The sequence below is a fragment of the Pristiophorus japonicus genome, chromosome 8, assembly GCF_044704955.1.
Source record: "Pristiophorus japonicus isolate sPriJap1 chromosome 8, sPriJap1.hap1, whole genome shotgun sequence".
Classification (NCBI taxonomy): domain Eukaryota; kingdom Metazoa; phylum Chordata; class Chondrichthyes; family Pristiophoridae; genus Pristiophorus; species Pristiophorus japonicus.
Window position 1 is genome coordinate 167748105 of NC_091984.1, and position 14953 is coordinate 167763057.

Sequence of the window (14953 nt, forward strand, 5' to 3'; positions counted from 1 at the left end):
GATTTAAATGGAGCTCTCCCTCAGGGAGCAGTCCGGATTTAAAGGGACCATTATCTCAGGGACCAACAGGCATTGAAGGGATCACTACCTGAACGACCAGCCTGGATTTAAAGGGACCGCTATCCCAGGGAACTAACCGGAGTTAAAGGGAACGCTACCCCTGGGACTGGCTCAGAGTTAAAGGGACCGCTCACAAAGGGACAGTCTGGTGTAATAGGGATTGCTACCTCAGGATCGAGTCTGGGGGTAAAGAGAACGATTCCTCAGGGATCGGCCTGGAGTTAAGGGACCGGTAGCTCAGTGAGCAGTGTGGAGTTAAAGTGATCACTACCCCAGGAACGGGGGGAGATGGACCCGGGAGTGGAGGGAGGTGACCCTGGGGGTGGGGGGAAGGAGGAGGAGGTGACCCCGGGAGTGGGGGGATCACAAATCTGACCCACACGCGCTCAGCAATGTTTTTCCTGTGACAACGGAATGAAATGCACTTGTCCCCAAATCTGAGGCGAGGGTTAAGGATGGGTTTACTCCGCTTGATGCTGGGCTGCGAGGACGGCAATGGAAGTAAAAACGGACCTGAACCGCGCACCGTGAGTTATTCACAGCTCTGACAGAAACATCTCGGATCAAAGGGCATCGACCCGCCACTGACACTGATCTGGCCCAAAGTAGTGGCTGGGGGCCGGGCCGGGGGCTGTAGGGGGGAGGTGCACAGGCCTCACCCTTTGCGCCTGTTTCCATAGAAACGGCCGCGGATGCGGGTCACCTGGCCCCGCCCCCACTGACATCAGTCCCGCCCCTCTCTCTGGCCCCACCCCTCGCATTGCAGCGGAAAGGGGCGTGGCTCCCGCGTCGGACGGGGCGGGGCTTGGGCCTGGTCTGTTGCCTTGGAGATTGGAGCCAGTGGTTTGTTGAGGAGCCGCCCAGAGCCATGTGGCCGCTCGCCTGCCTTACCGTGGCGTGGGCCTGTGTGGGTAAGAAGCTGCAGCCTGGAGAAGCCTGAGGTCAAACCGGGTTCAACCTGGGGTACCTGGGGTCAGACTGGGGAACTGGGGTCAGACTGGGGAACTGGGGTCAGACTGGGTACCTGGGGTCAGACTGGGGAACTGGGGTCAGACTGGGGAAATGGGGTCAACCTGGGTTCCGACTGGGGAACTGGGGTCAATCTGGATACCTGGGGTCAGACTGGGGAACTAGGGGTCAGACTGGGGAACTGGGGTTCAACCTGGGGTCAGACTGGGGAACTGGGGTCAACCTGGGGTCAGACTGGGGAACTGGGGTCAACCTGGATACCTGGGGTCAGACTGGGGAACTAGGGGTCAGACTGGGGAACTGGGGTTCAACCTGGGGTCAGACTGGGGAACTGGGGTCAACCTGGGGTCAGACTGGGGAACTGGGGTCAACCTGGGGTCAGACTGGGGTTCAACCTGGGTACCTGGGGTCAGACTGGGAAACTAGGGGTCAACCTGGATACCTGGGGTCAGACTGGAGACCTAGGGGTCAGACTGGGGAACTGGGTTCAACCTGGGATCAGACTGGGGAACTGGGGTTCAACCTGGGGTCAACTTGGGTACCTGGGGTCAGATTAGGGAACTAGGGTCAACCTGGGTACCTGGGGTCAGACTGGAGAACTAGGGTTCAACATGGGTACCTGGGGTCAGACTGGGGAACTGGGTTCAACCTGGGGTCAGATTGGGGAACTAGGGTCAACATGCGTACCTGGGGTCAGATTGGGGAACTAGGGTCAACATGCGTACCTGGGGTCAGATTGGGGAACTAGGGTCAACATGCGTACCTGGGGTCAGATTGGGGAACTAGGGTCAACATGCGTACCTGGGGTCAGATTGGGGAACTAGGGTCAACATGCGTACCTGGGGTCAGACTGGAAAACTAGGGTTCAACCTGGATACCTGGGGTCAGACTGCGGAACTGCGGTCAGACTAGGGAACTGGGGTCAACCCTGGGTACCTGGGGTCAGATTGAAGAACTGGGGTCAACCTGGGTACCTGGGGTCAGACTGGAGAACTGGGGCCAACCTGGATACCTGGGGTCAGACTGGGGAACTAGGGTTAACCTGGGTACCTGGGGTCAGACTGGAGAACTGAGGCCAACCTGGATACCTGGGGTCAGACTGGGGAATTAGGGTCAATGTGGGTACCTGAGGTCAGACCGGAGAAGTGGGGTCAACCTGGGTACCTGAGGTCAGACTGGGGAACTGAGGTCAACCTGGGTATCTGGGGTCAGAGTGCGGAACTAGGATCAACCTGGGTACCTGGGGTCAGACTGGGGAACTAGGGATCAACCTGGATACCTGAGGTCAGACTGGGGACCTAAGGGTCAGACTGGGGAACTGGGTTCAACCCGGGGTCAGACTGCGGAACTGGGGTTCAACCTGGGGTCAGACTGCGGAACTAGGGTCAAGCTGGGTATCTGGGTCAACCTGGGTACCTGGGGTCAGACTGGGGAACTGGAGTCAACCTGGGTATCTGGGGTCAGATTGGGGAACTGGGGTCAACCTGGGTACCTGGGGTCAGACTGGCGAACTGGGGTCAACCTGGGTACCTGGGGTCAGATTGAGGAACTGGGGTCAACCTGCATACATGGGGTCAGACTCATCATCAAAGGCAGTCCCTCGTAATCGAGGAAGACTTGCTTCCACTCAGGTGACTGAACAGTCCAATATGGGAATTACAGTCTCTGTCACAGGTGGGGCAGACAGTGGTTGAGGGAAAGGGTGGGTGAGGAGTCTGGTTTGCCGCACGTTCCTTCCGCTGCCTGCGCCTGTTTTCTGCATGTTCTCTGTTATGTATGTAAACTTGTATATACCTTGTACAGCCACCGGAGGGCTCATTCCCCAGAGTCCCAAGGAATCCCACAATCCCTTGGGAGCACAGGTACTTAAGGAGGCCACACAGGCTGGAGAGGCACTCTGGAGACCTGCAATAAAAGACTAAGGTCACACTTTACTTTGAGCTCACTTATCCAGTCAGACTCTTTATTCATATATAACAATTGGCGACGAGATACAGAGGACGAACCCAACGATGCAGAGAACAGTGGGCATCCTGGAGAAATTTTTGGAGGGAGATGATTGGGAAACCTTCGTGGAGTGACTCGACCGATACTTCGTGGCCAATGAGCTGGAAGGAGAAGCGAATGCTGCCAAATGAAGGGCGATTCTCCTCACCGTTTGCGGGGCACCACCGTATGGCCTCATGAAAAATCTGTTCGCTCCAGCAAAACCCACAGAGAAATCGTACGATGATTTGTGCACACTGATCCGGGAGCATTTCAACTCGAAGGAAAGCGTTCTGATGGCGAGGTACCGGTTCTACACCTACAGAAGGTCTGAAGGCCAGGAAATGGCGAGTTATGTCGCCGAGCTAAGACGCATTGCAGGACACTGCAAATTTGAAGGACATTTGGAGCACATGTTCAGAGACTTTTTCGTACTTGACATTGGCCATGAAGTGATACTTTGCAAACTTTTGACTGTAGAGACCCCAACCTTGAGTAAGGCCATAGCGATAGCCCAGGCGTTCATTGCCACCAGTGACAATACTAAGCAAATCTCTCAACACACGAGTGCTGCTACAAGTATGTGAACAAAGTGATGTTGTTTTCAAATCGCAACGTACAGAGCAGGCCCCACTTGCCTGCAGCTGCGTATCCACACATGTCTGAGTCCACCATCAAGGGTGATGAATGCAAGGCCATTAACACCTTGTTGGCGCTGCGGGGTGATCATCGTTTCCATTCATGCCGCTTCAAAGGGTACGTTTGCAAGGGCTGTGGAACAATGGGACACTTCCAACGAGTATGCAGGTGAGCTGCAAATCCTGTAAATCCTGCAAACCACCATATTGCAGAGGAGGACAGATCCACACCGGATCACGAGGAACCAGAACCTCAGACCGAGGAGGCAGAGGTATATGGGGTGCACACATTTACCACAAAGTGTCCCCCAATAATGCTGAAGGTTGAATTAAATGGAGTCCTGGTGTCAATGGAGCTGGACACGAGTGCGAGCCAGTCCAATATGAGCAAAGGCCTCAAGGCCAGTCTTGACTCCCATTCGCACGAAACTGAGAGCACAAAGGAACTGATTCCCGTAATTGGCAGTGCTACTGTAAAGGTCTCCTACAATGGAGCGGTGCACAAGCTACCACTCTGGGTGGTATCGGGCGATGGTCCCATGCTGCTCGGTAGGAACTGGCTGGGAAAGATGCGCTGGAACTGGGATGACGTCCGAGCGCTATCGCACGCTGACAACACTTCGTGTGCCCTGGTCTTAAACAAGTTCCCTTCGCTGTTCGAACCAGGCATTGGGAAGTTCCAAGGAGCAAAAGTGCAGATCTATCTAATTCCGGGGGCGTGACCCATCCATCACAAGGCGAGAGTAGTACCGTACATGATGAGAGAAAGGGTAGCGAACGAGCTGGACCGGCTGCAACGAGAGGGCATCATTTCGCCGCTCGAATTCAATGAGTGGGCCAGTCCGATTGTTCCCGTCCTCAAGGGAGACGGTACCGTCAGAATCTGTGGTGATTACAAAGTAACTATCAATCGCTTCTCCCTGCAGTATCAGTACCCACTACCAAAGGCTGACGACCTTTTTGCTACGCTGGCGGGAGGAAAGACGTTCACGAAGCTGGACTTGATGCAGGAGCTGGAGGAATCATCGAAAGGCCTCATCTGCATCAACACGCACAAGGTTCTCTTCATTTATAACACATGCCCGTTTGGAATTTGATCAGCCGCGGCGATATTCCAGAGAAACATGGAAAGCTTACTGAAGTTGGTCCCGCGCACGGTGGTTTTCCAGGACAACATCTTGGTTACAGGTTGGGACACAGTTGAGTGTCTGCAGAACCTGGAGGAGGTTCTTAGTCGACTCAACCACGTGGGGCTCAGGTTGAAACACTCGAAGTGCGTTTTCCTGGCGCCTGAAGTGGAGTTTTTGGGGAGAAGAATTGCGGCGGACGGCATCAGGCCCACTGATTCGAAGACAGAGGCAATCGTGAACGCACCGAGGCCACAGAACGTGACGGAGCTGCGTTCGTTTCTAGGACTCCTGAACTACTTTGGTAACTTCTTACCAGGTCTCAGCACACTGTTAGAACCACTGCACGCCTTATTGCGTAAAGGAGACGAATGGGTATGGGGCAAAAGCCAAGAAAATGCCTTTGTAAAAGCTAGAAAATTGTTATGCTCAAACAAATTGCTTGTGTTGTATGACCCATGTAAGCGTTTGGTACTAGCATGTGATATGTCGTCGTATGGCGTCGGGTGTGTATTGCAACAAGCTAATGAATCTGGGAAATTACAACCAGTTGCTTATGCATCCAGGAGTCTGTCTAAGGCTGAGAGGGCCTACAGCATGATTGAAAAAGAAGCGTTAGCGTGTGTCTATGGGATAAAGAAAATGCATCAGTATCTGTTTGGGCTAAAATTTGAATTGGAAACGGACCATAAGCCTCTAATATCCCTGTTTTCCGAGAGTAAGGGGATAAATACTAATGCATTGGCCCACATCCAGAGATGGGCGCTCACATTGCCCACATACAACTTTGCCATCCGCCACAGGCCAGGCACAGAAAACTGTGCTGATGCTCTCAGTAAGCTGCCATTGCCCACCACGGGGATGGAAATGGCACAGCCCGCAGATTTAGTCATGGTTATGGAAGCATTCGATAGTGAGCAATCACCCGTCACAGCCCGACAGATTAGAACCTGGACAAGTTAGGACCCCTTACTGTTCCTAGTAAAAAATTGTGTGCTTCACAGGAGCTGGTCCAGTGTCCCAGTGGAAATGCAGGAAGAGATAAAGCCATACCAGCGGGGCAAAGATGAAATGTCTATACAGGAAGACTGCCTTCTGTGGGGCAATTGGGTAGTGGTCCCCAAAAAGGGCAGAGACACTTTCAATAGTGACCTCCACAGTACCCACCCAGGCATCCTAATGATGAAAGCGATAGCCAGATCCCACGTGTGGTGGCCTGGTATCGATGCGGGCTTCGAGTCCTGCGTGCACAGATGTAACACATGCTCGCAGCTAAGCAATGCACCCAGGGAGACGCCATTACGTTTATGGTCTTGGCCCTCCAAGCCGTGGTTGAGGGTCCATGTTGACTATGCAGGCCCGTTTTTGGGTAAAATGTTCCTTGTGGTTGTAGATGCGTACTCCAAATGGATTGAATGTGAGATAATGTCGGCAAGCACGTCCGCTGCCACCACTGAAAGTCTGCGGGCCATGTTTGCCACACACGAACTAGCTGATGTCCTTGTGAGCGACAACGGGCCATGTTTTACCAGTGCTGAGTTCAAAGAGTTCATGACCCATAACGGGATCAAACATGTTACATCTGCCCCGTTCAAACCAGCATCCAATGGTCAGGCAGAGAGAGCAGTGCAAACTATCAAGCAGGGCTTGAAGAGGGGAACTGAAGACTCACTGCAGACTTGCCTATCCCGAGTTCTGCTTAGCTACCGCATGAGACCCCACTTGCTCACTGGGATTCCACCTGCTGAACTGCTCATGAAAAGGGCACTTAAGACAAGGCTCTCGTTAGTTCACCCCGATCTACATGAACAGATAGAGAGCAGGCAGCTTCAACAAAGTGCATATCATGATAGCGCAAATGTGTCACGCGAAATTGAAATCAATGATCCTGTACTTGTACTGAATTATGGACAAGGTCCCAAGTGGCTTCCCGGCACTATTGTGGCCAAAGAGGTGGGCAGGGTGTTTCGGGTCAAACTTTCAAATGGATTCATTCACTGGAAACACTTGGACCAAATCAAACTCAGATTCACGGACTATCCTGAGCAACCCACTTTGGACCCTACCTTCTTTGACCCCCCAACATACACACCAGTGGCAACTGACACCGCGGTTGGCCACGAAGCAGAACCCATCATCCGCAGCAGCTCGGCAGGGCCCAACACAGCAGACAGCCCTGCAAGGCCAGCTGCACAGCAGCCCAGCGAGGGCCCAAAAACGAGTCACCAAAACCATCATTTGCACCGAGACGATCAACCAAGGAAAGAAAGGCCCCAGATTGACTCATTTTGTAAATAGTTACACTGTTGACTTTGTGGGGGGGGAATGTTGTTATGTATGCAGCAACATAGAAACAAAGAAAATAGGTGCAGGAGTAGGCCATTCGGCCCTGCTAGCCTGCAACGCCATTCAATGAGTTCATGGCTGAACATGCAACTTCAGTACCCCATTCCTGCTTTCTTGCCATACCCCTTGATCCCCCTAGTAGTAAGGACTACATCTAACTCCTTTTTGAATATATTTAGTGAATTGGCCTCAACAACTTTCTGTGGTAGAGAATTCCACAGGTTCACCACTCTCTGGGTGAAGAAGTTTCTCCTCATCTCGGTCCTAAATGGCTTACCCCTTATCCTTAGACTGTGAACCCTGGTTCTGGACTTCCCCAACATTGTGAACATTCTTCCTGCATCTAACCTGTCTAAACCCATCAGAATTTTAAACGTTTCTATAAGGTCCCCTCTCATTCTTCTGAATTCCAGTGAATACAAGCCCAGTTGATTCAGTCTTTCTTGATAGGTCAGTCCCGCCATCCGGGGAATCAGTCTGGTGAACCTTCGCTGCACTCCCTCAATAACAAGAATGTCCTTCCTCAGGTTAGGAGACCAAAACTGTACACAATACTCCAGGTGTGGCCTCACCAAGGCCCTGTACAACTGTAGCAACACCTCCCTGCCCCTGTACTCAAATCCCCTCGCTATGAAGGCCAACATGCCATCTGCTTTCTTAACCGCCTGCTGTACCTGCATGCCAACCTTCAATGACTGATGTACCATGACACCCAGGTCTCGTTGCACCTCCCCTTTTCCTAATCTGTCACCATTCAGATAATAGTCTGTCTCTCTGTTTTTACCACCAAAGTGGACAACCTCACATTTATCCACATTATACTTCATCTGCCATGCATTTGCCCACTCACCTAACCTATCCAAGTCGCTCTGCAGCCTCATAGCATCCTCCTCGCAGCTCACACTGCCACCTAACTTAGTGTCATCCGCAAATTTGGAGATACTACATTTAATCCCCTCGTCTAAATCATTAATATACAGTATAAACAGCTGGGGCCCCAGCACAGAACCTTGCGGTACCCCACTAGTCACCGCCTGCCATTCTGAAAAGTACCCATTTACTCCTACTCTTTGCTTCCTGTCTGACAACCATTTCTCAATCCATGTCAGCACACTACCCCCAATCCCATGTGCTTTAACTTTGCACATTAATCTCTTGTGTGGAACCTTGTCGAAAGCCTTCTGAAAGTCCAAATATACCACATCAACTGGTTCTCCCTTGTCCACTCTACTGGAAACATCCTCAAAAAATTCCAGAAGATTTGTCACGCATGATTTCCCTTTCACAAATCCATGCTGACTTGGACCTATCATGTCACCTCTTTCCAAATGCGCTGCTATGACATCCTTAATAATTGATTCCATCATCTTACCCACTACCGATGTCAGGCTGACCGGTCTATAATTCCCTGTTTTCTCTCTCCCTTTTTTAAAAAGTGGGGTTACATTGGCTATCCTCCACTCGATAGGAATTGATCCAGAGTCAATGGAATTCTGGAAAATGACTGTCAATGCATCCGCTATTTCCAAGGCCACCTCCTTAAGTACTCTGGGATGCAGTCCATCAGGCCCTGGAGATTTATTGGCCCTCAATCCCATCAATTTCCCCAACACAATTTCCCGACTAATAAGGATTTCCCTCAGTTCCTCCTACTTACTAGACCCTCTGACCCTTCTTATATCCAGAATGTTGTTAGTGTCCTCCTTAGTGAATACCGAACCAAAGTACTTGTTCAATTGGTCCGCCATTTCTTTGTTCCCCGTTATGACTTCCCCTGATTCTGACTGCAGGGGACCTACATTTGTCTTTACTAACCTTTTTCTCTTTACATATCTATAGAAACTTTTGCAATCCGTCTTAATGTTCCATGCAAGCTTCCTCTCGTACTCTATTTTCCCTGCCCTAATCAAACCCTTCGTCCTCCTCTGCTGAGTTCTAAATTTCTCCCATTCTCCGGGTTCGCTGCTATTTCTGGCCAATTTGTATGCCACTTCCTTGGCTTTAATACTATCCCTGATTTCCCTTGATAGCCACGGTTGAGCCACCTTCGCTTTTTTATTTTTATGCCAGACAGGAATGTACAATTGTTGTAGTTCATCCATGCGGTCTCTAAATGTCTGCCATTGCCCATCCACAGTCAACCCCTCAAGTATCATTCGCCAATCAATCCTAGCCAATTCACGCCTCATACCTTCAAAGTTACCCTTCTTTAATTTCTGGACCATGGTCTCTGAATTAACTGTTTCATTCTCCATCCTAAAGCAGAATTCCACCATATTATGGTCACTCTTCCCCAAGGGGCCTCCCACAACGAGATTGCTAATTAATCCTCTCTCATTACACAACACCCAGTCTAAGATGGCCTCTCCCCTCGTTGGTTCCTCGACATATTGGTCTAGAAAACCATCCCTTATGCACTCCAGGAAATCCTCTTCCACCGTATTGTTTCCAGTTTGGTTAGCCCAATCTATGTGCATATTAAAGTCACCCATGATAACTGCTGCACCCTTATTGCATGCACCCCTAATTTCCTGTTTGATGCCCTCCCCAACATCACTGCTACTGTTTGGAGGTCTGTACACAGCTCCCACCAACGTTTTTTGCCCTTTGGTGTTCTGCAGCTCTACCCATATAGATTCCACATCATTCAAGCTAATGTCATTCCTAATTATTGTATTAATCTCCTCTTTAACCAGCAATGCTACCCCACCTCCTTTTCCTTTTATTCTATCCTTCGTGAATGTTGAATACCCCTGGATGTTGAGTTCCCAGCCCTGATCATCCTGGAGCCACGTCTCCGTAATCCCAATCACATCATATTTGTTAACATCTATTTGCACAGTTAATTCACCCACCTTATTATGGATACTCCTTGCATTCAGACACAAAGCCTTCAGGCTTGTTTTTTTAACACCCTTTGTCCTTTTAGAATTTTGTTGTACAGTGGCCCTTTTTGTTGTTTGTCTTGCGTTTCTCTGCCCTCCACTTTTTCTCATCTCCTTTCTGTTTTTTGCTTTTATCTCCTTTTTGTTTCCCTCTGTCTCCCTCCATTGGTTCCCATCCCCCTGCTATATTAGTTTAACTCCTTGTAAACTTGTATATACCTTGTACAGCCACCAGAGGGCTCATCCCCTGGAATCCCAAGAGATCCCACAATCTCTTGGGAGCACAGGTACTTAAGGAGGCCTCACATGCTGGAGAGGCACTCTGGAGACCTGCAATAAAAGACTACGGTCACACTTTACTTTGAGTTCACAGTATCCAGTCAGACTCTTTATTCATGTATAACATTCTCGGCAACGAGACTCGAGGTGCTCAGCATCATCCCAGATGCACTTCCTCCACTTAGGGCGGTCTTTGGCCATGGATTCCCAGGTGCCGGTGGGGATGTTGCATTTTATGAAGGAGGCTTTGAGGGTGTCCTTGTAATGTTTCCTCTGCCCACCTGGGGCTCGCTTGCCGTGTAGGAGTTCTGAGTAGAGCGCTTGCTTTGGGAGTCTTGTGTCAACCATTGTGTTAGACTGGGGAACTGGGGTCAACCAGGGAACCTTGGGTTCAGACTGGGTACCTGGGGCCAAACTGGGGGACCCTGGGATCAAATTGGGGACAGACTGGGGAACTGGGGCCAAACTAGGACCCTGGGATCAAACTGGGGACAGATTGGGAAACTGGGGCCAAACTAGGACTCTGGGATCAAACTGGGGACAGACTGGGGAACTGGGACCTAACTAGGACCTTGGGGTCAAACTGGGGGACCCTGGGATGAACTTGGGGACAGACTGGAGAACTGGGGCCCTGGTGTCAAACTGCAGGACCCTCGGGTCAAACTGGAGACAGACTGGGGCCCTGGGGTCAAACTGCGGGATGCTGGGGTCAAACGGGGGTCAACCTGGAGTCAAGCTGGGGGACCCTGGGGTCAAACTGGGGAACTGGGATCAGACTGGGGACCTATGGTGAGTGAGTATAGAAATAGAAGGCTAAACCAGATGAATGCGTGGCTGGAGAGATGGTGTAGGAGGGCGGGCTTCAGATTGCTGGGACATTGGGACTGGTTCTGAGGGAAGTGGGACCTGTACAGGCCATACAGGTTGCACCTCAAACAGAGCCAGTACCAATATCCTCGCTGGGAGATTTGCTAGTGTTGTTGGGGAGGGTTTAAACTAATTTGGCTGGGGAATGGGCACCAGGATGTAGCATTAGAAAGAAGAAAGAAAGACTTGGATTTATATAGCGCCTTTCACGACCACCTCACGTCTCAAAGTGCTTTACAGCCAATTCAGTACTTTTGGAGTGTAGTCACTGTTGCAATGTCAGAAACCCAGAAGAGGCGAGGGCCCAGGGGCAGCACGGGCCAGCCCACACTGCGATATGTGTGCGCACTAGGTCCGCTGCAGCAGAGCTGATCTCCAGTCGTCTTGGTTAATCCTTGCCACTGGACCAAGACCTCGCTCTGTCAAGCCCGTGTGGTGGCTGGTTTGCAACGGCCACCATACATTAAAAAAATCCATGCACAGACATCTTCCACCCTTCAACATGTAGTTCAGGACCTGGAATATTAGGTCCTTCATTGAAACACCTGTGAACGCATCCCTTTTTGGCAAAGCAAGTCATCCTCAATACGAGGGACCGCCTATGATGATGGTGAATGTGGGAAGCGTGGCAGCCAATTTGCACACAAACAGCAATGTGATAATGACCAGATAATCTATTTTTGTTATGTTGATAACACTGGGGATAACTCCCTGCACTTCTTCGAAAAAGTGTCATGGAATCTTTTATGTCCACTTGAGAGAGCAGATGGGGCCTCGGTTTAAGGTCTCATCTTAACGGCACCTCCAATAATGCAGCGCTCCCTCAGCACTGCATTAGAGTGTCAGCCTAGTTTTTTGTGCTCAAGGCCCTGGAGTGGGACTTGAACCTACAATCTTCTGACTCAGAGGCGAGTGTGTGCTACGCACTAAACCACAACTGGCACCTTAAACAAAGAAACAAAGGGCACAAAGGATTGAGAGAGACAGATAGCACTAATATAAGAATTAGTAAGGTATGAGGTGAGGTCAGACTAAGAGAGAACACAGGATGGTCCAGGATCATCATCATCATAGGCAGTCCCTCAAAATCGAGGGAGACTTGCTTCCACTCTAAAAGTGAGTTCTCAGGTGACTGAACAGTCCAATACGGGAATTACAGTCTCTGTCACAGGTGGGACAGACAGTGGTTGAAGAAAGGATGGGTGGGGAGTCTGGTTTGCCGCACGTTCCTTCCGCTGCCTGTGCTTGTTTTCTGCATGCTCTCGGCGATGAGACTCGAGGTGCTCAGCGCCCTCCTGGATGCACTTCCTCCAATTAGCGCGGTCTTTGGCCAGGGACTCTCAGGTGTTGGTGGGAATGTTGCATTTTATCAAAGCGACTTTGAGGGTGCCCTTGAAACGTTTCCTCTGTCCACCTAAGGCTCGCTTGCCGTGTAGGAGTTCTGAGTAGAGCGCTTGCTTTGGGAGTCTTGTGTCAGGCATGCGAACAATGTGGCCCGCCCAGCAGAGCTGATTGAGTGTGGTCAGTGCTTCAATGCTGGGGATGTTGGCCTGATCAAGGACACTAATGTTAGTGCGTCTGTCCTCCCAGGCGATTTGCAGGATCTTGCGGAGACATCGTTGGTGATATTTCTCCAGCGATTTGAGGTGTCTGCTGTTTAAAGTCCTTACACAATACTACAAATGCACACGAGGCACATTCTATGGACAAGGTCACTCCATGACCTGAACCTTTATTCACAGGACCAAGAAGTGATGACCCTGCGTGGGACCTCACTTTATATACCTGGATGACCAGGTGAGGAGTGTCTCCCACAAGTTAACCCCTGTGGTCAAGGTGTGCATTTCTTACGTATATACAGTATTGCAGTGTTGTTACATAAAGGTTACATACATGACGCTGTATTTGGTCCATGTCTCTGAGCCATACAGAAGGGCGGGTATCACTGCAACCCTGTAGACCATGAACTTGGTGGCAGATTTGAGGGCCTGATCTTCAAACACTGTCTACCTCAGGCCTGGAGGCGGTGTTGAACCTCATCGGTGATGTCTGCACTTGCTGATAATAGGCTCCTGAGGTATGGAAAATGGTCCATGTTGTCCAGGGCTGCGTCGTGGATCTTGATGACTGGGGGTCAGTGCTGTGTGGCGGGGTCAGGATCGTGGAGGACCTTTGTCTTACGGATGTTTACTGTAAGGCCCATGCTTTTGTATGCCTCAGTGAAGCTGTTGACTATGACTTGGAGTTCAGTCTCTGAATGTGCGCATATGCAAGCATCCTCCGCCTACTGTAGTTCGACAGAGGTTGGTGTTATATCTTTAGATGCTCTGATAATGATTCCACAAGGCAATGTGTTGTACTTGAACTGTAGTGACCGTAGTCCTTTATTTGTAACTTCAGAGTGAGGATCAGACATGGTGGCCTGGCTTTTATATTAGGCCTGGCACACCTGTACAGGTAACGTACAAGTCTCCCACTGCAGTGCCCTCTGGTGGCACACCTTGTAATAGTACAAGCAGTAACCATGTAGGATACATGACATTACTCTTCCCCCATGTCCTGAGTGCAAATCGCCTTTGCATTGACTGTGCTCTGGGCTTAGCTCTATCTGGTTGACCCTTAGAGGGTCGTTTCCATCTTGGGTGAGTAGGTGGTGTTTCGTTGGCAGTAGAGGTGCTGGTGGTTTCTGTTTGTGCATCCATGACCACTCCATTCTCCCCCCCCCCCCCCCCCACTACCCCCTTCCCCCACGTACAGATTGTGCCATTGGTTCATTACATCCATATACATTCTAGTCCAAAAAAAAAATTGCTTTATACAGTATTACATTCGTGGTACCGTAGAGAGGCAAGTACATTAGAATGGTGAGGTACCTACTTGGAATATACTTGGAGTCAGTGCTAGGGTCAGCACCGGTGCATGAGGACAAACTAGTGCCAGAACTGCTGGATGGTGTCCAGGTAGTCTGGTGGTGGCGCGGTGCCCTGTGCTGGCAGTGGGAACCCGGTTGGCTCAAGTTGCCTGCTCTCGGGGCATTTGCCGTTGCTCCTAGCGCCGGGCAGGTTCACAGATGCCTGTGACCTGAGGAGCAGTTGTCTAGCAGTGCACAGGGAACTGCTGACTTGCTTGCCTGGGCGTTATTTGGTTTGGGATCCTGGCTGGTCACCGTCCCATTTGGGAGATCGTTGCAGGTGACCCTACGTTCCTAGGTGCGGCCTTGGTGGCGATGGGGTCTGGAGGGCTGTGCCTTAACACAGTTTGCTCTTTCAGGCTTGGGGAGGTGGAGCCGATCAGGGGCAGGGTATCGATACTGGTGCCGTTGCCCTCCTGAGATCGCTTGCTCTGCAGCTTGTCTGTATTAGCTGCTTGTGGCCACACTCTGGTGCATCATTCTGGTCCCAGGGACACAGGCTGCAGCATTGGGTAGCTCACTGGACCTGTGTGCTCCCGACGGGTGTTTGCCCGCTGCATTGTCTAAATGCAGTTGAAAATCCTACATCGCACAACGTTTCATTACTCATCGTAAATAACCTGTGGCTCCGATCGAAATCGCGTGACTTTTCTTTGCTTATTGCATGTACACAATTCTGATCATCAATTACATATTTTACATCCAACTCACAGTTGTTATTACATTGAGTGAGAATGTTGGACTGTCCCTTTAAGTGTGGTGGGTTGCAGGCCTCCTTTAAGAGAGCCTTGCTTTCTTTACCCCAATCCTCTTCTTCGCTTGGTGCCACGTGTTGCTCCATCAGCGCTGCACCTCGTGGTCTGGCCGCCGTAATCTTTTTCTTCA

At 50.7% G+C, this 14953-nt stretch overlaps 1 protein-coding gene across 1 annotated transcript in view; it reads left to right on the forward strand.

The window, feature by feature from the left end:
* Window positions 1-515: 515 nt before the first annotated feature.
* Window positions 516-14953, forward strand: part of LOC139269217 (uncharacterized) — a 294951-nt gene continuing 280513 nt past the window's right edge. The window contains exons 1-2 of the mRNA XM_070888309.1: window positions 516-587; window positions 827-971. Of these exons, the coding sequence (XP_070744410.1) occupies window positions 516-587; window positions 827-971 (217 nt within the window). The remainder of the gene's footprint in view (window positions 588-826; window positions 972-14953) is intronic.